Raw genomic sequence first — 27,778 nt, 5'->3', positions numbered from 1 at the left:
TACCCTGGCATTATTTTGGGCTCTCAGTTTCCTCTTAGTAAATGTTTTCTGAATGAATGGGCTTCAGTTAAAAATCGCTGCTGCCACTGGGATTCCGGAAGGGACAGAAGAAGTGAATAATTTATCACAGGCTTCCCAAGAGCTTCTGGTGTCCTCCAGACACTAGGGCCATTGTAAACATGTCTGGGAAGCCTTACTCTCTCTCCTCTGCCTTCTGCCTCCCCCAGCTTCCAGGAGAGAGGGCAGGAGGTTTAATGAAGTTCAGAGATCGAGTTCTTGGGTGGATATATGTCAAGGGACCAGTGATAAAAAGAGTGGAAGAAAGATTTAACAAGGCCTGCATTTCGCTTTATTTATGTACTCAGTCCTCATAGTACCTGATTCCTGTTACTCGTTCTAAAACCTCTATTATGCTGTTTTTTAGCCCATTTGTTAGACCCCGACCACTCCTGAGTTTTTTTTTGAACTCTTAATCTTTATTATACCATGCCCTGTGCCAGGATTTTTCCATCTGGGGGCAGGAAAAAAAAAACCCCAACCCACCAAAACCCTGTGGCTTGGTTTCCTGTCCAGCTGGCTTGCTCTTTCCCAGGATTTTATTCCCATCATCAAAGTGGCTTGACAGACCGAGAACAAACCTCTGGCTCACCCTGAACTCACAGTGTACCATTTCCAAGTCAGAACAAACACCAAGTAACAGGGAGAGAAAAAGAAAAAAAAATTATTTTCCTGACTTAGAAGCCAATTCAGAGTGAAGCCCAACTCTGATTCCAGACAGCGATGCTGTGAGGCTGTGGCTCTCCTCAAGGGTGGAGCCTTGCACAGTGGGCTCTGGGCCAGAATTTCTCTCTGAGTCAGTCTTGAAGGAGAAGCCATGGATGGACTCCTTTGTAGCCCCAGATCCTCTCTGTTTCCTGGAATCGAAAGCAGCAGAATTTGAGGGAGCCTCCCACGATCTCGTTGACTACATCAGACTTGGCGTAGAAGCTCAGTTCTGGGAGCAGTCAGAGTGGTCCCTGCCGAGTCCCAGGCTGCCAGGAAGGTTGGCAGCCTGTGCCAGGCCAAGAGAAAGTGCAGAACACTTCAGCCTGGCAGGGGGACGTAAAGATAGCCAACATTTCCTCTATTCATTTAGAACTGTTCTAAAATATATTAATTTAGCTAAAAATATCATGGAAACTAGGTTCCTCCCTGAGCTTGAAAGTCAAACCAATTTCCCAAAAACTTCCCTTTATGGTTCTATGTGACTTCATTAGCAGGAAAACATCTCAGGTGAGAAGTTATGACCCTGTGAGGTCAAATGGAGCAGGCAGTACATTTTTATACCAAGGAGCACCAGTTAGCACAGAGTATCCCATCTCCCATGGGTCCCCAGACCAGCTAGACTCCTTTCTTCCTGCCTCTATTGCCCCCTCTCAAAATCCCCTTGCTTGTCAGCTTTGTCTGTCTAAATTCCTCCTGTTGTTTACATTTGGGCTTAGGTCTTCATACATCTTTTCCATGTTTCTGCTGCTGCTGCTGCTAAGTCACTTCAGTCGTTTCCGACTGCGTGCGACCCCATAGACGGCAGCCCACCAGGCTCCCCTGTCCCTGGGATTCTCCAGGCAAGAACACTGGAGTGGGTTGCCATTTCCTTCTCCAGTGCATGAAAGTGAAAAGTGAAAGTGAAGTTGCTCAGTCGTATCCGACTCTTAGCGACCTCATGGACTGCAGCCTACCAGGCTCCTCCATCCATGGGATTTTCCAGGCAAGAGTACTGGAGTGGGGTGCCATTGCCTTCTCCGTCCATGTTTCTAGTCCACCCTATTATGTTCTTTCCCTTAACTCCTTACATCCTGTCCCGAGTTTTGTCTGTATTTTTTTCTCCAAAACAAGACAGAACTCTCCGAGGCCAGAAATCATCTCTTGTGCATCTCTTTCCAGCACCTGGCTCGCAGCTGGATGTTCAGGAGGCATTCATCCTGCTATCTGCAGGCCGTTTATTATTCAGCCCTGTGCTTCATGTCTGATAATTCATTAACCCTTTGCACTAGGTTTCCTTGCTTTCTCTCCTGAGTGGTTTTCCATTGGGAGGAGGAAAGATATCCCACATTTTAAACAGTGGACATGCCAGAACAGGGAATGATACTGTTATTAAAGTAATTTTTGTAGACTATGGACTTTTCAACTTCACAAGTCAAATTTGACTGACCTGAGGAAAACTGAATAGAGACAAAATATAAAGGTAAGATTTGGGGAGAGTAAATTCCAAATAGATCAGAGTGTTGCCAAGAACAAAAAATGAAACTAAGATTTCCCTGGTGGTTCAGTGGTTAAGAATCTGCCTGCCAATGTAGGGGACCTGAGTTCGATCCCTGCCTCAGGAAGATTCTACATGCCACGGGCAACTAAGCACATACTCCACAACTACTGAGCCAGCCCTCTGCAAGTACTGCAGCGTATGCAGCCTAGAGCCTGTGCTCTGCAGTGAGAAGCCACCACAATGAGAAGCTCACTCACAGCAACTAGAGAAACCCCAGGTGCAGCAATGAAGATACAGCACAGCCACAAATAAAGAAAGAAATAAATGGAACTATAAAGTACTAGAAGAAAAAGTACTAAAGAAAAATATATAAATCTATATTGAGGAAAGGTTAGACTTTGGTAGCATGACATAAAATCCAGAAGATAAAAATAATATATTTGACTGCATTAAACCAAACAGTTTTGAATTCCAGAAAAGTACTGTAAATAAGTTTAAAGTCAGATGATAAACTGCAAAAAAATATTTGCAACACATATGACAAAGGACAGATTTCCTTAATATACAAAGAGCTCCTACAAATCAATAAGGAAAATACCAATAACATAATAGATCGGAGATTTGATCACAGTTCATAGGAAAGGAAATTAAGATATTTTTGAAAAGCTTATGAAGGGATGGGCAACTTCATATAAAATAATTATGACTTAAAATGATGAGGTACTGTTTTTCCACTTATCACCTTGGCAAAGGTCAAAAGGTTTAATCACAGTGTGAGTCAGATTGTTGGAGCTGGAGGGGAATCTTAAACACTGTTGGCGAAAGCATAAGTAGTCCCAGTCTCTTTGGAGAGCATCTGATCTAAATGAAGCAAAATTTTAAATGCATGAATATCTTGATCCAGCACTTAAGCTTCTACGGATTTCTCTTTTGAATATCCATTCATATGCATAAACTAATATACATATATCTTTATTACATCATTGTTTTCAGCAAAATATCCTAAACAGTCTGACTTATTTCATTAGGGGACGGGTACGTCCATGAAATGGAACAGTTCACAACCATTTCAGAAATGAGGCAAATCTGTGTTTTTTAATAGAATGATATCTTAAATGTATTAGTGAAAAAAAGGTAATGCTCAGAACTCAGTAAGTAGTAAACCACTACTTATATAAAAATAAACAAGTGGGTAGCTATAGATAGATGCTTGTAAAATGTGCCTGGAAGGATACGCTCTAGAAAGCAGCAATAGCGGTTGCCTCAGGGGAACAGAACATGTGGGTAGAGGGTGGGGGCATGGAAAAGGAACTTCATTTTTACTGCATACCCTTCTGTACTGTTTGAGTTATTTTTATACCATGTGCATGTGCTACCTGTTTTTTAAAACTAATTTTTAAAAATAACTGGGCATAGGCATGAAACTAGGCCAAATGTGAAGTGTACATATAAACTAGTCATTATGGCAGAGTCAGAGTCAGGGAGCAAGCAGCTACTGTAGGTGAAGTAAGTCAGGGAACAGAAATGAGGCAGGTCAGCAACAGGGAAATCTTGAAACAAGACAGTTTTGTTTTAATGGAAAAGTATCTGGTTTGCTTTTCGTGCAGATATCGCATGCCCCTAGGATATGGGCAGTTCAGGATAGAGTGAGAATAAACTTTAGAGAAATGGTAAAACTTAACTTATAGGAAGTGAGAAGGATACATCAAAGGATCAAGCCAGATGGAAATATACTAGCTGGAACTCATGTTGTTCCCTCATCCTAGGTTGGAGGCAGAGGAGCAGAGCAGGGAACACGCGAATCACATGCTCACAGTGACTCTCAGTGAGGTGATTGCGGGGTCCATTGTGCCCGTCAGAAATCTGATTCAGGTCACAGAGATACTAGATGGCAAAAAGCCGGGGTTCAAACCCAGGTCTGTCCCTGTTGTTTTTACCTCTCGTGTGCATGTGCTCAGTCACATCTGACTCTTTGCCACCCAATGGCTCTTCTGTCCATGAAAGCTTCCAGACAAGAATACTGAAATGGGTTGCCATTTCCTCCTCCAGGGGATCTCCCTGACCCGAGGACTGAACCTGTGTCTCTTGCGTCTCCTGCATTGGAAGGCGGATTCTTTCCCAACTGAATTATTAGTACCCTTGGGAGGTTTGGGCACTTTTCTTGACCAGTATGAACTGAGGCTCAGAGTCAGGGAGATTCAGTACTATTCTCAAAAAAAAGTCTTCATTCTTCCATTTTGATCTAGACCCCCTCAAGCCAAGCCCACTTTTTCCAGCATGTGGTTCAAAGAGTAAAAAGACCTCCATTTATTGAAAGAAGAAAAAAAAAATCTCATTTATCAGGAAAGGAATGTCTGTCAATAGTGTTTGTTAATACTTTCATGTTTGTTTTTTCAGCTGCTTTTTTAAGTCTGTAAATACAGTTTATCATTTGTGAGTGCAATTCTCCTCCAAAATGCTAAATCACTGATATTCATAACCAATGATGTTTCCCCTAAATTTGTCCAGTTAAGAGGAAGATAATAGAATATTATAGGTGTCATATTCCCTACTTCCCTCTTGTCTTCATGTAACTGGAATAGGGTATTGGTTTTTGTTTGTTTTCAGTTAATTTTCTTTGGCGCCAGAGCATAGAATTTTCTGTTTTGTACAAACACAGTCCCAACCTCCACCATAAGCACTAAGGTTTTATTTTCATTTTCTTTTCATGAGAAATGAAAATTTCACCATTGTCACCATCGGTGACTGTCCATCATTTTTAGCATTTGTTACAACTCTCTGGGGCTCACAGGTGGCGCTAGTGGTAAAGAACCCGCCTGCCAGTGCAGGAGACACAAGAGACATGGGTTCAATCCCTGGGTCAGGAAGATCCCCTGGAGGAGGGCATGGCAACCCATTCCAGGATTCTTGCCTGGAGAATCCCCATGGACAGAGGAGCATGGTGGGCTACAAGTCCATAGGGTCACAGAGAGTTGAACACGACTGAAGCAACTTAGCACACACACACACAACTCTCTAAGCCTTATGATATGCCTGGTAGAAAATACCCATTTTCTCTTTTCTGTGGCCCAGGCCTCAGAGAGAAAAATTACCAACTTATTTTCTGTTCTTTACCTTTCTAGGCAAAATCCATGTTTGGTGACCAGAGCTGTGTATATTGATATCCTCTTCCTGTTGACGTGCTGCCTTGACAAACTCTCAAAAGGCAACCAGCCAGGTATGATTCACAGTTACATTATATTTTGGAGTGATTACAGGTCTTTGAAATGTAGGTGGGGTTTTGAATGGCTCTCCCACGCACTCCCCCACTTCTACTTTTGCAAGACTAAACCACATATCAAAATTACACTTAGTGTCATACGCTTCCTTCATAAAAGCTTCCCAAGGAAACTTGTCCTTGTTTAGTTGCAAGTTTGTTTTCTATTTGGTCATTCCGGGAAGAGTCTGGACTCGACTCTTGTCATTTTCAGTAACTCAGGAGTTCATTCTGTTCCATTTTGCGGCAATAACCGAGTGGACTCATTTGTTGCTGGAGCCTAGATATTTGAGACTCAGTCTCCAATCTACCATGCACCACCTCAAGCTCTGACTTTGTACATGTTCCTTGGTGTCACGTATGTTTCCTGGTATGGGCCCCAGATCCACATGCAGTTGTTCTATTTTCATCATGATTCACAAAGTGGTTTTCTTAAAACGGAGAGGGGCAGCTCCAAAAAAAAAAAATGTTTTGATGTGTTTATATAAGAGGCTGCAGGAAGTGCTGTACATGAGTTCCAGGCCACAGACTGAAACTGATTTTCATCAACACAAACTGGAATGCAGGGTAATGAGCCTGCAACTGGTTAAAATCAGCCTCTTCTAATTGATTAGGCCTGTCTAAAGGAGGCTACAATTACAAAGTCAGATTCTGAGTACAAGCAGGCCAGGCCTTTCCTCTGTTACATTTAGTCTGTCAATGATTTGTTGTCTTCAGTAAATATATTCAGGCTGTCAGAGTCCAGCTCTGTCCATATGGAATCCTGTTCCCAAATTCAAACCAATTTAAAATGCTCTGGGGGCAGAGGCGAAGCTGCCTCACTCAGATCAGTGTATATTAGCCCACAAGGCCTCTGTGGCCACGCAGAGGTAATAAGAACACGCCTGGACTTTGATCAGCTCCACATCCCTGCATAGGAGTAGCTGTTGCATCCGTTTGGTAGAAGAGGATCATATAGTTTTATGGCCGTGAAACGGTTCTAGTTTATACCTCTTATCCCAGCATAATTATTAATAGTGCCCCTTTTACTCTTGAAAGTGTCCAGGTTTGCACAATAAATCACAGGTCACTCTAGCTGTAAGGGACCTGAGGGTCGTATCCACTTTATTTTACACTTGAGTTAACTGAGGTCCAGAGAGTATAAAGAGATTATGAATCAGACGTTACCATGTAAATCATTTGTACCACTTTTAGTACCAAAAAATAGTTTCTACCATTTTTGTATCTCAGTTCCAAATTTCATGTAGCTTAGTAGTACTTCTCTGCTTAATGTTTTAAAGAGCCTCTTTCATGAAAGAGTTGCTCACTACTTACAAGTCCACTCCCTGGGTTCGTATCATAGTTGTGTGATCGACTCTCATCTTTCATTTGTTGAACTAAGTTTTTCCTGGTGTGTTAGTACCATTATTTTTTGTCTGAAAGGGTTTACCCTTAAATATTGTAAAATACCCTTCTCTCTTCTCCGATTGCCTGTCCTTTACTAATGAATCATGAAGATGACTTTGGCCTTTTGAAATCATCCTTTCCACAAACTCTGGCATTATTTAGTGTTTATACCCCCAGTTAAGTGTGCTCACAAGCTGTTGTCACTCAACAGCATTTCACTTGCATCAGTGTATTATACCTCTTAGAGTCATTACTTTGCAGAGTAAGATGTGTAGGGGATAGGTCACTTTTACTTTTTTTTTTTTTTTGGTATGACAGCCATAGCTCTAAATATTCCATCCTGCCCTCTCTAGTCTGGCAGTCACTAGCCACATGTGGCTCTTGAACTGTTGACATGTGGTGGATCCAAGTTGAACTATTCTATAAGAATAAAATACACACTGAATTTCAAAGACTTGGTATGAAAAAAAAGTTTAATTTCTCAATAATGTTTATATTGATTACATATTGGAATTATAATATTTTTGATATATTAGTTTAAATAAAAAGTGTTATTAAAGTTAATTTCATCTGTTTCTTTCTACTTTTCATTGTTGTTGTTCACTTGTTAAGTCATGTCCAACTCTTTGTCACCCTGTGGACTGCAGCACACCAGGCTTCTCTGTCCTTCACTATCTCCCGGAGTTTGCTCAAACTCATGTCCATTGAGTCAGTGATGCTGTCCTTTTTAGAATATAACTATTAGAAAATCAAAATTTACATGTATGGCTCATATATTCCTGTTGGACAAGCACTGATGTTTTTTTCCAGTCCTTTGGGAATTGCCCTCATAAACCACAGAATATATACATATGTGTCTTTCTATATGAATGTGTGTATCTGTGTACTACATCCACACAAATAGCAATAGCAAATTTTCCTCCTTTGAGGATGAATTAGATTTTTAGAATTAATCAAGTATCAGATAAGGGTTTCCCTGGTGGTTCAGTGGTAAAGAATCCACCTGCCAAGGTGGAAGACTCTGATTTGATCCCTAGTTCTGGAAGATTCCCTGAAGAAAGAACTCACAACCCACTCCAGTATTCTTGCCTGGAGAACCCCATGGACAGAGGAGCCTAGTGCGCCACAGTCCATGAAGTCGTAAAGAACAGGACATGACTTAGCAACTAAATAGCAAGAATAATAAATCTCAAATAAAATAGTGGCCAAGGTAAGTAGCACAGTTTAGAATAAAAACAAACTGTGAGCTTAAAATAATTAAATCGATTCTTAGTGTTTAATTATTTCCAAAGGCAGTTTGAGCAGTAGCTACACCAAGCAAGGTGAGCACTTACCTGGATGCGTAGATTTCAGTGTGATTTCAAAGTATCATTGTGACAAGTTTACATTGTAAATGCCTTGAAAGAATGGATCATGCTAAGGTTCTGTGTCCCCCAGCTAAGCAAGTAGTAGGTGTGTATTACTGGCACAAAGACAGAAATATAGATCAATGGAACAAAATAGAAATCCCAGAGATAAATCCACGCACCTATGGACACCTTATCTTTGACAAAGGAGGCAAGAATATACAATGGAGAAAAGACAATCTCTTTAACAAGTGGTGCTGGGAAAACTGGTCAACCACTTGTAAAAGAATGAAACTAGAACACTTTCTAACACCATATACAAAAATAAACTCAAAATGGATTAAAGATCTAAACGTAAGACCAGAAACTATAAAACTCCTAGAGGAGAACATAGGCAAAACACTCTCTGACATACATCACAGCAGGATCCTCTATGACCCACCTCCCAGAATATTGGAAATAAAAGCAAAAATAAACAAATGGGACCTAATTAAAATTAAAAGCTTCTTCACAACAAAGGAAACTATAAGCAAGGTGAAAAGATAGCCTTCAGAATGGGAGAAAATAATAGCTAATGCAGCAACTGACAAACAACTAATCTCAAAAATATACAAGCAACTCCTGCAGCTCAATTCCAGAAAAATAAACGACCCAATCAAAAAATGGGCCAAAGAACTAAACAGACATTTCTCCAAAGAAGACATACATATGGCTAACAAACACATGAAAAGATGCTCAACATCACTCATTATCAGAGAAATGCAAATCAAAACCACAGTGAGGTACCATTTCACGCCAGTCAGAATGGCTGCAATCCAAAAGTCTACAGGCAATAAATGCTGGAGAGGGTGTGGAGAAAAGGGAACCCTCTTACACTGTTGGTGGGAATGCAAACTAGTACAGCCACTATGGAGAACAGTGTGGAGATTCCTTAAAAAACAGGAAATAGAACTGCCTTATGACCCAGAAATCCCATGGCTGGGCATACACACCGAGGAAACCAGAATTGAAAGAGACACGTGTACCCCAATGTTCATCGCAGCACTGTTTATAATAGCCAGGACATGGAAGCAACCTAGATGTCCATCAGCAGATGAATGGATAAGAAAGCTGTGGTACATATACACAATGGTGTATTACTCATCCATTAAAAAGAATACATTTGAATCAGTTCTAATGAGGTGGATAAAACTGGAGCCTATTATACAGAGTGAAGTAAGCCAGAAATAAAAACACAAATACAGTATATTAACGCATATATATGGAATTTAGAAAGATGGTAACGATAACCCTGTATGTGAGACAGCAAAAGAGACACAGATGTATAGAACAGTCTTTTGGACTCTGTGGGAGAGGGAGAGGGTGGGATGATTTGGGAGAATGGCACTGAAACATGTATAATATCATATAAGAAACGAATTGCCAGTCCAGGTTCGATGCAGGATACAGGATGCTTGGGGCCGGTGCACTGGGATGACCCAGAGGGATGGTACGGGGAGGGAGGTGGGAGGGGGGTTCAGGATGGGGAACACGTGTATACCCGTGGTGGATTCATATTGATGTATGGCAAAACCAATACAATATTGTAAAGTAATTAGCCTCCAGGAACACATGTATACCTATGGCGGATTCATTTCAATATTTGGCAAAACCAATACAATATTGTAAAGTTTAAAAATAAAATAAAATTTAAAAAAATTTTTTTAAATAATCTAAATGGATTTTAAAAAATTAATTTGTTTATTTGGCTGTGTCTGGTCTTAGTTGTGGCACACAGGGTTTTAGTTACATCATTGCGGCACACAGACTGTCTAGTTGTGGCCAAAGGGCTTAGTTGCTCCTTGGCATGTGAAACCTTAGTTTCCCCAACCAGGAATTGAACCCACATCCCCTGCACTGCCAGGTGGATTCTTAACCACTGGACCACCAGTTCAGTTCAGTTCAGTTCAGTCGCTCAGTCGCGTCCCACTCTTTGCGACCCCATGAATCGCAGCACGCCAGGCCTCCCTGTCCATCACCAACTCCCAGAGTTCACTCAGACTCACGTCCATCAAGTCAGTGATGCCATCCAGCCATCTCATCCTCTGTCATCCCCTTCTCCTCCTGCCCCCCAATCCCTCCCAGCATCAGAGTCTTTTCCAACGAGTCAACTCTTCGCATGAGGTGGCCAAAGTACTGGAGTTTCAGCTTCAGTATCATTTCCTCCAAAGAAATCCCAGGGCTGATCTCCTTCAGAATGGACTGGTTGGATCTTGCAGTCCAAGGGACTCTCAAGAGTCTTCTCCAACACCACAGTTCAAAAGCATCAAGTCTTCGGCGCTCAGCCTTCTTCACAGTCCAACTCTCACATCCATACATGACCACTGGAAAAACCATAGCCTTGACTAGACAGACCTTTGTTGGCAAAGTAATGTCTCTGCTTTTGAATATGCTATCTAGGTTGGTCATAACTTTCCTTCCAAGGACTAAGCATCTTTTAATTTCATGGCTGCAGTCACCATCTGCAGTGATTTTGGAGCCCAGAAAAATAAAGTCTGACACTGTTTCCACTGTCTGCCCATCTATTTCCCATGAAGTGGTGGGACCGGATGCCATGATCTTTGTTTTCTGAATGTTGAGCTTTAAGCCAACTTCTTCACTCTCCACTTTCACTTTCATCAAGAGGCTTTTGAGTTCCTCTTCACTTTCTGTCATAAGGGTGGTGTCATCTGCATATCTGAGGTTATTGATATTTCTCCTGGCAATCTTGATTCCAGCTTGTGTTTCTTCCAGCCCAGCGTTTTTCATGATGTACTCTGCATATAAGTTAAATAAGCAGAGTGATAAGTCCCCAAATGTATTTGTTACTAACTGATTAATTAAAATCAAAATTTTTCAATTTTTATAATAGTAACAATTGTCATCAAGATACAAATCTTAGGACTTCCCTGGTGGTCCATTGAGTAAAAATCTGCCAGCCAACGCAGGAGACAAGGGTTCAATCCCTGGTCCGGGTAGACTGCACATGCTGCAGGTCAACTAAGACCAAGAGGTGCAACTCCTGAGCCCCCGGGTCGCAGATGCTGAAGCCTGCACACTCTAGAGCCCATGCTCTGCAGCGAGAGAAGCCAATGCAGTGAGAAGCCTGCACGCCACAGCTGGAAAGTAGCCCCTATTCACCACAACAAGAGAAAGCCCTCACCCAACAGTGAAGACCCAGCACAGCCAAAAATAAATTAAAAAAAGAGAAAAGGGTACAAATCTTATTTAAACTCATGCAAAAGTCTGATGTAAATTCATTTTCCAAATTCAAATCAAATGTTTATATCATACGCGTATGTTTGTAAATATCTGTCTACATCCAAAGCTCACCAAACTCAGAGTAGGGAGTGTACCCCAAGGGCTGTAAAACTTGATCCCTAGGTTTGAATCCCAGGTCTGCCATTTCTTAGTTTTTGTGACCTTAGGCAAGTCATTTAACCTCCTTGAGACACTTTTTTCTCAATTGTAAATAGGGATGTAATAGAGTCTATATCTTAGAATGTCCTTTGCTTGGCAGAGAATAAGCACTCAATAAATATTAGCTACTGTTAATATTATTATCATCATTATCGTTATCACTGGCTGGAAACCATGCAGGTAATCCAATTCCCTGCAGCCTGACAGAGTTATGATCAATTCCTCACATTTATAGTTCTCCTCATGTTCTTAAACATTTTCAAGACAGAAGAAATGCCTGCTTTCCTAGGAAAACACTGAAACATACCTGGCATAGAATGTCAGGAATCCACTTTGGAATCCACTGGATTCGGGGTGCTCCTGCCTCTCTTACTGATCCAGAGAATGGCCATCTTGTTGTTCGTTGATTTTTTTCATTTATCAGACATGACATGCTAACATCAGACAAGTAACTACATCTGGAGAGGCACGTGGTATGTTTGAGGTTTGTAAATAGGCCCCAAAAGGGATTGAGATGCTATAAATGAAGTGTATATGGGATACATGTGAGGCACTAAAGAATAAAAGGTCATTTCTACTTGGTAGAACAGAAAAGGCTTCATAGAGGGGGAGGTGGCTCATAGAGGAGGAGCAGAGTTTTGAGGATATGTAGAAATTCAGTACTCTTGCCTGGAAAATCCCATGGACAGAGGAGCCTGGTGGGCTGCAGTCCATGGGGTCGTGAAGAGTCAGACACAACTGAGTGACTTCACTTTCACTTTTCACTTTCATGTATTGGAGAAGGAAATGGCAACCCACTCCAGTGTTCTTGCCTGGAGAATCCCAGGGACGGCGGAGCCTGGTGGGCTGCTGTCTATGGGGTCGCACAGAGTCGGACACAACTGAAGCGACTTAGCAGCAGCAGCAGCAGAAATTCACCAGGTGGTCAAAGTATAGGTGGGTGTTAGAGACAGAGGAAGGAGCATGTCTGAAGCCACAGAGGCTCACATCAAAGAGCTAGCTGTCAAAGAACTAGGACAGTGTGATTGAAGTGTTGGCTTCAAGGGCAGGAAGATGTGACTAGAAGTGAGACTGGAAGGCAGGATCTCAGTCAAGGAGAGCTTCATGAGCCAAAGTCTGCATGCATGCTAAGTCGCTTCAGTCGTGTCTGACTCTTTGTGACCCTGTGGACTGTAGCCCAACAGGCTCCTCTGCCCACAGGATTCTTCTTGGAGTCGGTTGCCATGCCCTCCTCCAGGGGTTCTTCCCGACCCAGGGATCAAAGCTGTGTCTCTTACATCTCTGCATTGGCAGGCAGGTTCTTTACCCCTGGCGCTACCAGGGAAGCCTAAGGAGCTTGAATTTGACCCTGTAGACAAAGGAGGTTATTGGAGGATACAAGACAGAGAATAAGGTCACATGGTTTTTAAGATAAAGTGATGTTTCTGTGCCCACATCCTTATAGGATATTTAGATTCCTTATGGAGCCAAGTGCTTCTGTCACGGAAAAAGAATGTAACTGAAAATGCTTTCATGGAGCATCGGGGCATTATGATAGGCATTATTGAGGGTTTGGGAGAAAGGGGATCGGAAGTGGAGGACTAGAATTAATTAATGGCACACTATGCTAAAAATAGTGCAATTTAAGGGAATTTCTTCCTCTTATTTTCCATTTTACTAATTTTAAATAACATATTCTGTTTTACTCATGTGTGTGTATACATGTATTTCAACAGTAACTATTTGTAGATATGAATCTTAAAGGATGTTAATTATTCCAAAAGAAATGAAGCAACACCAGTTTCTGGGAAACGTTTTTGGATGGAGGAGGATCTGCCCATCTCCTCTCAAACACTATTCTGTAAGTGACCTTGGCAGGCTATTTCTACCTCTGAAATGTCTTAGAACTACACTGAAGGGCTGGGGGCATAAACAATGAGAAAACCAGTGAAGGGGAAAGGCAGAGAAGATGATTAGAACAGCTTAAGATAATGATGTGTTTTGTGTAATTCAAACTTTTATCTTAGTACTTCCCAATCATTTGAGGTTTCCTTAGCCATTAACTAGGTTTTAAAAATTCCAAATCTGGGGGTTTTGTTTTGAGTTTTAAAGTGATTTAAACCCACAAGGACTCTCTGTCCCCTGTATTCTTTTTCCTCTTCTGAATCCAGCTGTCATCATTAGTATATATCAGTTTCCTGCTAGAAAGAAAATTATAGTCTCCAGTTGGAGTTGGAGGGATAAGGAAGAAAGAGCCAAACTGCTGCAAGAACTCAGAGGCTGGGTTACAGGCCTGGGCAGGGACAGGGAAATGGAGAGCTTTCATTCTCATTTTAAGCCCATCTTAAATTATTTGCTCTCAGGTTGGAAATTTTCCATTGAAATATCTATTTACTGAAATACTATCTGAGAGTTGACTAAATATTTATCCCCTTTATTCTGAGAGGTGGATTTTCTATTTCTCTCTTATACCCACACCCCTTAAATTTATGTTTTTCACAGCTACTGAATTGAACATTTTCTTTTACCAAGTGTTTAAACAAATATCTTACCTATTTTCACTGACTCTCAGTTTAAGTTCTCTTGGTGGGTTTATGTGTGGGCTTTTCCTTTCCTAGTCTGCATTTTACTAATTTTATATAACCTGGTATTTTTTTGTAATTATCTGTATGTGTCACATATTAAAATATGAATCTTGAAAAGGATCAGTTAATCCCAAAGAAATAAAGAAATGACATCATAACAGTTTCCAAAAAATATTTTAGGTGCAAGGAGGAGGTTTTGTCCATCTTGCCCACATCATGTAAGTGATCTTACAAGGCTGTTTTCCTACCCCTGAAATGTATACAGGATTCCCATTGTATTCTCATTTTCAGGAAACATTATTTGCAGTATCATCTCCCTTGTAGGGGTCATAATAATTATGGTCAACCTGTATTGAGCACTTAACTCCATGCCAAACACTGTGCCAAGCATTTTGTGTGCATTAATAAGAGGTACTAGTGGTCCTTCATTTTATAGTAATTTTTTATTATTTTTTTAAAATTTTTATTTGTTTATTTTTGGCTGTGCAGTCTTTTCTCTAGTTGTGGCGAGTGGAGTCTATCTCTAGTTCCAGTATGAGGGCTTCTCATTGCAGCAGCTTCTCTTGTTGCAGAGCACAGACTCTAGGGTGCACGGGCTTCAGTAGCTGCAGCGCTCGGGCTCAGGAGTTGTTCCCAGGCTCTGGAGCACTGGCTCAGTACTCTGAGCACACAAGCTTTGTTGTACTCTTGGCACACAAACTTAGTTGCTCCACAGGATGGGGGATCTTCCCAGATCAGGAATCGAACCTGTGTCACCTGCATTGGCAGGCAGGTTTCTTTACCACTGAGCCATCAGGGAAGCCTGACCCTTCATTTTAGACGTGAGGAAACTGAGGTACAGAGACAACCGCACGATGTCACGTGTATAGAAGGAGCAAGCCTGAGCCCTCCAGCCACGCCCCTTCCCGCCCCCACAGCACACTCAAGCCTGAGTCAGGAAAGCCACTCCCTGTCTCAGGAAGAGGTGCTTTAGAGCTTCTGTTGATTCAGCTTCCCAGGAGTCTGCCCCTCCTGCAGAACCCCCAGGCCTCAGAGAGGGATCCCTTTTCCAGTAGCTTCCAAATCAAAGGCTTTTATGGGGACTTTCTTGTCTGCGTTGCTGTCCCCCGTCTCCAGGGTGTGTGGAATAATAGGAGAGCATACCCAGGACTAGTTACTAGAAAGAGAAATCTTGACACTCCTGGGAAGCCACCTGCCCTTTTTCCCTTTGAAAATGGACCTACGGCCACTGCACGAAAGACTGCCCAGTACCAGGCTGCTAGTGACCGCATTTTGTGGTTTCTTCGTTACTTGGCATTTATAGTTCGGATCTCATCAATCTGCCAAGTGCGATAAACATTTTGTTCTAACTGGAATGTAACTTGTATTATTGTTATTATTTCTCTTCTTAATGCCATAAACATGACCAGTGCATGTGAAGTTAGGACCCCTAAATAGCCTGAATGCCAAGTTAGTGTGCTTTGTAGATCAGTATAAGATTCGAAGGGCTTCCCTCATAGCTCAGTTCGTAAATTATCTGCCTGCAATGCAGGAGACCCGGGTTCAATTCCTGGGTCGGGAAAAATCCCCTGGAGAAGGAAATGGCAACCTACTCCAGTATTCTTGCCTGGAGAATCCCATGGACAGAGGAGCCTGACAGGCTACAGTCCACGAGATCTCAAGAGTCGGACACGACTTTGGGACTAAACCGCCACGACAATAAGGCAATTAGAAGACAGACTCTCATTTTTTACTGCTTGTATTTATATCATGAAGTTCAGTAATATAAGCTCTCCCAAAAGCCAGCTTAGATGTTGATGGTGTTTAAATGGTAAAATCTGTGAGGAATATTCAGCAGTGCCTTGTATTCATACTGCCTTGAAGATGAATAATATGTGTGTGACAATATAAGGTCAGTGCTTTTTACAACATTATTAACTTCCTTTACCTAAGTTCCTGGGAAATATAGCCAAACAATTACAGAGAATAAAAACATTGGCAACTCACAAACACCTGCTTTGATTATTTGGTCTAATTAGGTTAAATTTAACCAATCCCATCTGAACAAATTGAAAACAACTCTTATCTGTTCTCGCGGTCATGCACTTTCATCAGTGTTGGATGCGTATGTGCTTAATATGACACAGTTGGTGCTATTCTCTCAGCTCTGGGTGGGAGATAAAAGGGAATTGAGAACATATTTTTAGTCTTCTGGGGACTTTGTGGATCTGCAGCTATGAAATTTCAAAAAAGGCTTTGTTGTCAATAAATTAGCTGCTTTTCTCCAAAACACTGGGACTGTCATCTGAACGGTTACTTTTGCCAAAAGTCTCTTTCCCAGGGAACAGTGAGCTCCTCAAATGAGCAGATGATTCCCAGCTACCTTTTCGAAGTCTCAATAACACAGGATGTGTAAGTAGATTGCTAGTGTCATGTGGTGTTGACCCTTTGTTAATTCCAAGCCTGGTGCTGAGTATGCTGGCCCACAGTTCTTAGAATTTTTAGAGTTTAGAGATCATCAGTAGGTAGAGTGGAAACTGTAGCAATTAAGTGACTTGCCCAAGGTCACATACATAGCTGGTTAGTGAAAAAGTCAAGCTTTCCTGTATCCTGGCCTACTGCCCATTTCTGTGACAAAAGTCAATAGTATTGAGAGTTGGGCCAAGTGTCTGGATCATAAAGAACCATGTTATGAAACCTTTGTGCTCACATCTCCACCCCAGAAGTAAAATACCATTCCAATGGGCAACTGGGGTCTCAGAACATCTGTGATTTCAGTCTTCTCTGTGTTTCTATCTTGCCCCACTCTAGCCCGTCTCCTCATGGATAATCAGAAACTAGTTTGTGACCACATGGACTGTAGCCTTCTAGGCTCCTCTGTCCATGGGATTTCCCAGGCAAGAATACTGGAGTAGGTACCCATTACCTTCTCCAGGGGATCTTCCCAACCCAGGGACTGAACCCAGGTCTCCTGCATTGCAGGCAGATTCTTTACCACCTGAGCCACCAGGGAAGTCCAGTTACCCATGTCAATTAAATTAGTTAAGCAAGATGTTTTTGCAAATTTATCCTAGGTATTCATGTAAGTGGAATCAAACAACATAATCTAACTTTTGTGTCTGGATTTTTTCACTTAAAGTTTTCAAGGTTCACCCATGTTGTAGCCTGAATCTTTTTTTATGACTGAATGATATTCTGTTGTTAGATATACCATGTGTTGTTTCATCTGTTAATGGACTTTTCAACTATTTACACTTTTTGGCTGTTACGAATAAGGCTGCTGTGAAGATTCATGGACAAGTTTTTGTAGGTACATATGCTCTCAGACTGCAGCCATGAAATTAAAAGACGCTTACTCCTTGGAAGGAAAGTTATGACTAACCTAGATAGCATATTCAAAAGCAGAGACATTACTTTGCCAACAAAGGTCTGTCTAGTCAAGGCTATGGTTTTTCCTGTGGTTATGTATGGATGTAAGAGTTGGACTGTGAAGAAAGCTGAGCGCCGAAGAATTGATGCTTTTGAACTGTGGTGTTGGAGAAGACTCTTGAGAGTCCCTTGGACTGCAAGGAGATCCAACCAGTCCATTCTGAAGGAGACCAGCCCTGGGATTTCTTTGAAAGGAATGATGCTGAAGCTGAAACTCCAGTACTTTGGCCATCTGATGCAAAGAGCTGACTTACTTGAAAAGACCCTAACACTGGGAAAGATTGAGGGCGGGAGGAGAAGGGGATGACAGAGGATGAGATGGTTGGATGGCATCACTGACTTGATGAACGTGATTCTGAGTGAACTCCGGGAGTTGGTGATGGACAGGGAGGCCTGGCGTGCTGCGATTCATGGGGTCGCAAAGAGTGGGACATGACTGAGCGACTGATCTGATCTGATGCTCTCAGAAATGCAAAAAAGCAAAATGGCTGTCTGAGGAGGCCTTACAAATAGCTGTGAAAAGAAGAGAAGCAAAAAACAAAGGAGAAAAGGAAAGATATACCCCTTTGAATGCAGAGTTCCAAAGAATAGCAAGAAGAGATAAGAAAGCCTTCCTCAGTGATCAATGCAAAGAAATAGAATGGGAAAGACTAGAGATCTCTTCAAAAAAATTAGAGATACCAAGGGAACATTTCATGCAAAGATGGGCTCAATAAAGGACAGATATGGTAGGGACCTAACAGAAGCAGAAGATACTAAGAAGAGGTGGCAAGAATACACAGAAGAACTGTACAAAAAAGATCTTCACTACCCAGATAATCACAATGGTGTGATCACTGACCTAGAGTCAGACACCCTGGAATCTGAAGTCAAGTGAGCCTTAGGAAGCATCACTATGAACCAAATTAGTAGAGGTGATGAAATTCCAGTTGAGCTATTTCAAATCCTGAAAGATGATGCTGTGAAAGTGCTGCACTCAATATGCCAGCAAATTTGGAAAACTCAGCAGTGGCCACAGGACTGGAAAAGGTCAGTTTTCATTTCAATCCCAAAGAAAGGCAATGCCAAAGAATGCTTAAACTACCGCACAATTGCACTCATCTCACATGCTAGCAAAGTAATGCTCAAAATTCTCCAAGCCAGGCTTCAGCAATACGTGAACCGTGAACTTCCTGATATTCAAGCTGGTTTTAGAAAAGGCAGAGGAACCAGAGATCAAATTGCCAACATCTGTTGGATCATCGAAAAAGCAACAGAGTTCCAGAAAAACATCTATTTCTGCTTCATTGACTATACCAAAGCCTTTGACTGTGTGGATCACAAGAAACTGTGGAAAATTCTGAAAGAGAAGGGAATACCAGACCACCTGACCTGCTTCTTGAGAAACCTGTATGCAGGTCAGGAAGCAACAGTTAGAACTGGACATGGAACAACAGACTGGTTCCAAATAGGAAAAGGAGTACGTCAAGGCTGTATATTGTCACCCTGCTTATTTAGGATGAGAAACGCTGGGCTGGATGAAGCACAAGCTGGAATCAAGATTGCCGGGAGAAATGTCAATAACCTCAGATATGCAGATGACATCACCCTTATGGCAGAAAGTGAAGAAGAACTAAAGAGCCTTTTGATGAAAGTGAAAGTGGAGAATGAAAAAGTTGGTTTAAAGCTCAACATTCAGAAAACTAAGATCATGGCCTCCAGTCCCATCGCTTCATGGCAAATAGATGGGGAAACAGTGGCTGACTTTATATTTGGGGGCTCCAAAATCACGGCAGATGGTGACTGCAGCCATGAAATTAAAAGACGCTTACTCCTTGGAAGGAAAGTTATGACCAACCTAGACAGCATAAAAATCAGAGACGGTACTTTGTCAACAGAGGTTCGTCTAGTCAAGGCTATGGTTTTTCCTGTGGTCATGTATGGATGTGAGAGTTGGACTATAAAGAAAGCTGAGCGCTGAAGAATTGATGCTTTTGAACTGTGGTATTGGAGAAGACTCTTGAGAGTCCCTTGGACTGTAAGGAGATACAGCCAGTCCATCCTAAAGGAGATCAGTCCTGGGTGTTCATTGGAAGGACTGATGTTGAAGCTGAAACTCCAATACTTTGGCCATCTGATGCGAAGAGCTGACTTACTTGAAAAAACCCTAACACTGGGAAAGATTCAGGGCGGGAGGAGAAGGGGATGACAGAGGATGAGATGGTTGGATGGCATCACTGACTCAATGGACATGAGTTTGGGTAACCTCTGGGAGTTGGTGATGGACAGGGAGGCCTGGCGTGCTGCAGTTCATGGGGTCGCAGAGAGTCGGACACGACTGAGCGACTGAACTGAACTGAACTGAACTGATGGTCTCAGTTCTTTTGGATATTTACCTAAGCACTGCTGTGTGCACAACTGCTGAGCCCACGTGCTGCAACTACTCAAGGCTGAGCACTGCAAAAAGAGTAGCCTCTGCTCACCACAACTAGAGAAAACTGACACGCAGCAATGAAGACCCAGCACAGCCAGAGAAAAAAGCAGCTCTGAGCATAGGAGTATTTGTGTGGCCATATGTTTCTATCCCTCTTAAGTAAAACCTGGGAAAGAGATTACTATATTGTGTAATAAGGATTGTTTAAGTAACAGGAAACTGCCAAACTGTTTACCACTTTACGTTCCTACCACTAATGTATGAGAGAGGTCCAGTTGTTCTGCATTCTCGTCTAGACTTGGTATTGTCCCTCTTGTTAATTTTAGCCATCTGGTAGATGTATAATGGTGTCTCATTGTGATTTTAATTTGCATTTCCCGAATGACCAGTTGGGCTTCCCTGAGGGTTCAGTGAAGAACCCATCTGCCAGTGCAGGAGACATGGGTTTGATCCTTGTGTCAGGATGATCTCCTGGAAAAGGAAATGGCAACCCCCTCCAGTTCCTCCTCCGTTCTTGCCTGGGAAATCCCATGGACAGCGGAGCCTGGTAGGCTTACACAGAGTAGTCAGAGTCACAAAGAGTAGAACATGTCTTAGTGGCTAAACAACAACAGTGACCAGTTATTACTGAGCATCTTTTCATGTACTGTACTTGCCATGCATGTATCTTTTTGGTAAAGTCTCTGTTCAAATGTCTCATATGTGTCTTTTTTTACTTGTGTTTTTCTTGTTATTGAGTTGGTTCTTTGTTCTGAATATAAGTACTTTATACTGATAAATATTTGTTAAAGACCTTCTATCTGTTGCTTGTCTTTTTACTTAACAATGCCTTTTGAAAAACGACTCTTTTTAATTTTTATTAAATTAAGTCAGATTTCTCCATGTTTTCTCTGTGTTTTATGCATTTTGTGCCCTAGTCAAAAAGTTTTTGGCTCTCCAAGGTGACAGCAATGTTCTCTCAGGTTTTCTTTTAAAGTTTGATATTTAAGGTTTTACGTTTAGATCCATGATCCACTTTTAGCTAATTTTCGTATATGTCATGAGCTAGGTCGAAGTTCTCTTTTTTATTTTTTCATATGAATATCCAGCTGCTTTGGCTCAGCAGGATCTCTGGGCTCTGGGTTCCCTTCTCTGTGCTGGGGTTGTTTCTAGGTAGTATTCCAGGGAACTGTAAGGCTTACCTTGTTTGTTTCCTTCTCTCAGGGAAATATACTACTCATGTCTGATGCTTAAAAACAATAATTTCATACATACATTTGTCTACTTTTCTAGTTGTTCATAGCAAAGGGTAATTTCTGTAGACTTTCATGGGCTAAAGCAGAAATCACTTTCATCACTTTGTTTTGAAACCTCTTAGTTCCTCAGTTGTTAGGTAGGGAGAATACCCTCAGAGGATTGAAGTGAAGGTCACATGAAAAAAATTGTTAGAACTCCATGAAAAGGAAAAGTCCAACACTGCTGTGAGGAAGTAAAATTGATGGCAGGAACAAAGAAATGAATGGCCATCTCATCCATAATAGAACACAGAGCTTCTGCTGGTCCCATGGCCAAGTATGCTTACTCCCAGACTCACCTCTATTGCCCATCCGGCAGAATTTACATAATTGCTCCCTTTACCTTATTTAATTGCCACACTCCACCTTAAATCGAATTCCCAGTCCAACCAGACTGTTGGATTTGCCAGCTGTCAACTGTACCTTGCAGCAGCATTCCCAGAGGAGCTGATGTAACCCATTGGTGCCAGGAACCTCTTCAGTCTTAGAGTCTGTTTCTCCCAGAATGGTAGCCTGTAGTGCTGGCAGGGAACTGACTCGTGGTCCTGGTCTTTCATTACAGGTGAGACAACAGAGGTAAGCCCCAGTTATTTAAGGGAATCTTCTCAGACAGCTACCAAGCCTCTTAAGTTGTTTTGGCACTGAACCTCATTGCCTAAGGGTGGAAGAGAACCCTGAGGTCCTTTGTGGGGGAAAAGGTTAAATTAAACGGGGGTACTGCAGTCCATGGGGTCGCAAAGAGTCGGACATGATGGAACGACTGAACTCACTGAAGGTGTGATAAGGAAGTTTCTGATTTCCCAATCTTGTCCTTAGGAGCAATTCGCTGACAAAGAACCCAAAGCAGTGTAGGCTTAGAGGTAATTTTATGTTTGTGTCTTTGGGTTGTCATGTGTTTATCCGCAAGTATTTCCTGACTTCCTCCCAGTGTTGGGCAGAGCCAGGGATAGGATGGTGGGTGGAGACAAGAAGTAAAAACTGCTGGTCCCACCCAGGGCCTGATGAGCTCATTTTTAGCCGACCCAAATTCCTTCAGAGCTCTTATGGATCCCTGTCTCCCAAACCACAGGGACTCTTCTTATTTTGTGGGTTGACGGAGAGTCTTCAAATAGTATTCTCAGAAGCACATCCTCCTTCCTTAACAGCAGATAAGGAATTCTTAAAATATGCTTCTAGACTATGCTGGGGCAAGGGAAGTGGGGAATGTCTTCAAAGGGGTGTGTGTCAGTCGGTCAGTTCAGTCACTCAGTTGTGTCTAACCCCAGAAACTGCAGCACACCAAGCTTCCCTGTCCTTCACCAACTCCCGGAGCTTGCTCATACTCATGTCCATCAAGTCAGTGATGCCGTTCAGTCCTTCTTAGAGAAGTAAGGAGTGAGGAAGTACAAAGTAAGGAAATACTTTGTGTCAGGGGCCATACTTAATGCCTCAGGCAGGAGGGGTTTGGAGACCTGGAAACAAAAGTAGGCAACAAAGAAACAACTAGTTCTGTTTCTCTAGACAAAGTTAGTCCCCAGACCCTTCCACCAGGTTATTCTCCGTGTTTGTAACTGGAAGGGCCCCTCAGGTCAGAATTGCTGTTTACTGGGAGTGGCAAAGGATTAAATAGAAGAATGGAATTTCCCTTTGATAAGAAGCAGCCAAGATTTATTAAATCAGTTGATTTTTTTATTGTTGAACTGTTGTTGTTGTAGTTCCTATGGTTTCCTTCTCTCTCCAAATATAATTTTTTTTTTTAACTGAGAAGTTTCGTAACAGGACATTAACATTCACAGAGTGTACAAGTTATCATCTGTGATTATTTTTAGAACCCGTTTATCAACTGTTCCAGATAAGAACTTTTGTTGGATCTGATTACAGATCTCTCTGACCAGAGCTACAGCTCTTTGAAACAGAAAAAGCTACCCATCTCACGAAGCCTTATAAGTAAAATCTGCTTCGTATTTCCTCACTCTTCATTTCTTTAAGGAAGGTGGAGACTCTGGGGGCCAGGGGAATTGGGGAAATTTCTACAAACTTTTTTTGACCAAATGGTATCAGAGCATTCAGAACTGTTACAGTATATGAAAGAGAAGTTCATTCATTTGTTCATTCATTCATTTATTCAAGGCAGAGGGAACAGCATGTGAAAGGCCAGGCAGAATGAAGAACCTTCTGCGGCTCAGTGGCAAGTGACCAGCATAGTGGGACAATCAATATCGCTGTCACTTATGTGGTATCCCCAATAAGTGACTTACTTCCCCCTTTATGGATTCTGACTGCTGCTTATTAGTAGAATGCTGGGATTACTGGGGCTTTAGCTTCTCCTGTAACCATCTCAGCTGGGGCCAAGAAAACTCTCACTTTGGACCCTTACCCTTACGCCCTCTGGCCCTTGTGATTTTGGCCAGCTCAGCACAAAGCAATGAGGCTATCTTAGTTTGGGTCAGTAACAATGACAGCCAGGAACTGTATAATATTCAGGAACTCTTAGGTTAAGCACTAGATGAAGGGGTTGGCATATGATTAGCAGCCATGGTGTACAAAAACAAATACCATAAAACACTGGAATTATACACGTTCGGCACAGCAAGATGTTTATGCTGTGAGAAGCACGGATGATCTCAGATGGTCTGAGTAGCGGTTCTTAAAGTGTGGTCCCTGCATCATCAGCAGTAGCAGCAGCATCGCCCAGGACTTGTTACATTGTGGTTGGGGGATGGGCGGGTGGGCTGTCCCAGACCACTAATCAGGAGCTCCGGAGGTGAGTGCCCCAAAGTTTGAGACTCACTGGTCTGAGGCAACAGCACCACCACCCTTCTGGGGATGTGCTCAGTGACTGGAATGTCAGATGAAACTGCCCTCTCTTTTAATTGTTATTTTTCAGTCTCTCTCTTTCTCTCTGTTTGCTGAGTACTTAAGAGTTAAATTTACCTAAATTAAATGCTCTTAGGTGAACCTCCACTGTGTCCATAATTATGTGGTAATGATATCACCCACATTGTTTTTCAGAATGTTCTTATTAAAGCTGTTTAGATTATCATGAATCTTTTCAGATTATGTTGATTTTTTTTTTTTTTAACAAACCTGTACCAGTAGCTCAGAAAATCAGGAATAAATGACCAGCAGGCCTGCCCTTTCAGGCTGTGCTACTCCTCTAGGAGGAGATAGACTTCCCTAAATAATAAACCAGGATTTGGGAACTAGGATGCTGACCTTGCTCGAGGCTGTTGTTCAGTCACTAAGTTGTGTCCCATTCTTTGTGCTGCATGAACTGCAGCACGCCAGGCTTCCCTGTCATACACTATCTCCCTGAGTTTGCTCAAACTCATGTCCATTGAGTCAGTGATGCCATCCAGCCATCTCATCCTCTGTCATCCCCTTCTCCTCTTGCTCTCCATCATTCCCAGCATCAGGGTCTTTTCCGGTGAGTCAGCTCTCTGCATCAGGTGGCCAAAGTATTGGAGCTTGAGCTTCAGCACCAGTCCTTCCAGTGAATATTCAGAGTTGATTTCCTTGAGGATTGACTAGTTTGATCTCCTTGCTGTTCAAGGAACTCTCAAGAGTCTTCTCAAGCACCACAATTAGAAAGCATCAATTCTGTGGCATTCAGCCTTCTTTATGGTCCAACTCTCGCATCCATACATGACCACTGGAAAAACCATAGCTTTGACTAGATAGACCTTTGTCAGCAAAGTGATGTCTCTGCTTTTTAATACACTGTCTAGATTTGTCATAGCTTTTCTTCCAAGGGGTCTTTTAATTTTGTGGCTGCAGTCACCATCTGCAGTGATTTTGGAGCCCAAGAAAATAAAATCTGTCACTGTTTTCATTGTTTCCCCATCTATTTGCCATGAAGTGATGGGACCAGATACCATGATCTTTGTTTTTTGAATGTTAAGCTTTAAGGCAGCTTTTTCACTCTCCTCTTTCACCTTCATCAAGAGGCTCTTTATTCCTCTTCAGTTTATGCCATTGGAGTGGTATCTGCATATCTGAGGTTGTTGATATTTCTCGTGGCAATCTTGATTCCAGCTTGTGAAACATCCAGCCTAGCATTTCATGTGATGTCCCTGATAGCTCAGTTGGTAAAGAATCTGCCTGCAATGCAATCCCGGTTCGATTTCTGGGTTGGGAAGATCCACTGGAGAAGGGATAGGCTACCCACTCCTGTATTCTTGGGCTTCCCTTGTAGCTCAGCTGGTAAAGAATTCACCTGCAATGGGGGAGACCTGGGTTTGATCCCTGGGTTGGGAAGATCCCCTAGGGAAGGGAAAGGCTACCCACTCCAGTATTCTGGCCTGAAGAATTCCATGGACTGTATAATCCATGGGGTCACAAAGAGTAGAATACGACTGAGAAACTTTCACTTCACTTCATTCACTCTGCATACAAGTTCAATAAGCAGGGTGATGATATTTGGCCTTGACGTACTCCTTTCCCAATTTTGAACCAATTGGTTGTTCCATGTCTGGTTCTAACTGTTGCTTCTTGTCCTGTACACAGGTTTTTCAGGAAACAGGTAAGGAGGTCTGGTATTCTCACCTCTTGAAATATCTTCTGCAGTTTGTTGTGATCCACACAGTCAAAGGCTTTAGTATAGTCATTGAAGCAGAAGTAAATGGGTTTTTGAATTCCCTTGCTTTTTCTATGATCCAGTGGATGCTAGCAATTTGATCTCTGGTTCTAGTTCCACTCTAGGTAGTGCTGCTTTTAAATCCTGTATTCACAGCCTGGATTGAAGTCAGCGCCCTACCTTGGTTGGTTAGGGAATGGCAGCTTTGAAATCCAGTTAATTTAGCAATCAAGTTTCAGACATAACACTGAAATCTACAATTTCCTAAAGAACCAAAACTGCTAAAATAGCACATCTGAGACTCCCAGAGGGAATTGTGTGAATGGAACACTGTGCTCCTTCTCATGGACACTCTGCTTGCCATCCTGAGGGATTGACAGAGGCCCCCCGTTCCTCTCTAGGAAACCTCTGTTCAGGTTGGGCTTGCTCTCCAGATGGATCAACCTCAGGAAACTTCCATCACCTTCTCCAAGGCTGCAGTTCCCTAATGCTGCTCCCTGGTGATATTTTCACCATAAAACTACAGCAGAATGACAACTAAGCAAATATTTCTTAAAACCACATTTCTCCCAAGAATGTCCTTTATGATGACCCTGGAAGTCTATGACTTTTTTATTGTTCAGATAGCCTTTTTTTCATGGAATAATGACAGCTAGTAGATTTTTTAACATCCTTTCTTTACTAAATAAAATGTTGGCAATTTACACCAGCTTGTCACATTGTTTTGATTTTTGATTGGTTCTTGAATTCCAAACTTGGGAATTATTTCTCCATTGAACCAGGACAGAGCACAGCAGGAAGGATTGTCTTTCCAAGTGAATCCAGCCATTCAGCCATTCCTGTGAAGGTTAGAAATATACTTGGTCTAAAGAAGATAAAAAAGTTCTTTTCAAAACTGAAATCATATTGGATGTTTAGAATCAGTCACACATACTTGGGTGACTAAAATGACTACATTGTTGGGAAAATCCAGCAATTCCAAATGAGTAGGGCTGGAAAAAACTCCAATGAACAAGAGTTTACAAAAATCATCTAATTAATGAAAAATCAGATGGGGCCATTAAAGGAGAGGCACTTAATTCTTCCACTGGAACACTTGGCTTTCCAAGAAAGATAGAAAGGAGGCACCCAAAGCCAGCAAAATTGAAATTGCAAGTAGAAAATTTGTCTTCTAGAAAAGAGGGTTGTCAGACCTCAGACTGAAGAACCAAGTGCCATCAAAGTACTAACTTGAGCTTTTTTATGTCCACGAAGCAGTAACTGTGACCCCAGCTGCACAGTGGCATCATTTGGGTCACCTTGAAACCAGGCTCGCCCTAGAGATGCAGTCAAGTGTCCCCTGACATAAGTGTTTTTCTAAAGCTCTCCAGATAAATTTAATGTACTTCCCAGGCTGAGAAACCACAGCTCTAGAGAGGAAGGCAACATTGCTGCTTGCATTTCTAATCCCAACCTCCTGTTCTACCCAGAGCTCCCCTCATTCTGACACAGGTGGAGAGGGTGTTCCCATTTAAAGGGGAGCTCCAGGAGAGCCGAGCCTGGTCTTTGTAATGTCCTGCTGCACGCTAGAGGCTTCCCAGGCACAGCAGGAAAGTGGTAAAGAATCCGCCTGCCAATGCAGGAAACTCAGGAGACACGCGTTCCATCCCTGGGTGGGGAAGATCCCCTGCAGGAGGAAATAGCAACCTGCTCCAGTATTCTTGCCTGGAGAATTCCATGGACAGAGGAGTCTGGTGGACTAGGAGCTGGAACAGAACATGTATATAATGACCCAGTGTAGAAAGCCTGCCTGTGAGGGACCTTTCTAGAGCTTATTCATTCTTTTGAATTCTTGGTGATTTCCCCTCCTTTGATGTTTTTATTGATAACAGAAAATGCGGGCAGTGAATTTTCTAG

At 42.2% G+C, this 27,778-nt stretch overlaps 1 protein-coding gene across 7 annotated transcripts in view; it reads left to right on the top strand.

The window, feature by feature from the left end:
* Positions 1 to 27,778, top strand: part of THADA (THADA armadillo repeat containing) — a 335,311-nt gene that overhangs the window by 247,130 nt on the left and 60,403 nt on the right. For all 7 annotated transcript variants that reach the window (XR_009496408.1, XM_015473463.3, XM_024999384.2 and 4 more), the window contains one exon: positions 5,365 to 5,459. Coding sequence is in view for 6 of the 7 variants with exons in the window: in XM_015473463.3 (XP_015328949.1) it covers positions 5,365 to 5,459 (95 nt within the window). In the remaining variant the exon portion in view is untranslated. The remainder of the gene's footprint in view (positions 1 to 5,364; positions 5,460 to 27,778) is intronic.

Source organism: Bos taurus, chromosome 11, assembly GCF_002263795.3.
Source record: "Bos taurus isolate L1 Dominette 01449 registration number 42190680 breed Hereford chromosome 11, ARS-UCD2.0, whole genome shotgun sequence".
In the NCBI taxonomy this organism is placed as follows: domain Eukaryota; kingdom Metazoa; phylum Chordata; class Mammalia; order Artiodactyla; family Bovidae; genus Bos; species Bos taurus.
Note: the sequence above shows the minus strand (reverse complement) of the source record. Positions and strands in the feature narration are given on the sequence as shown.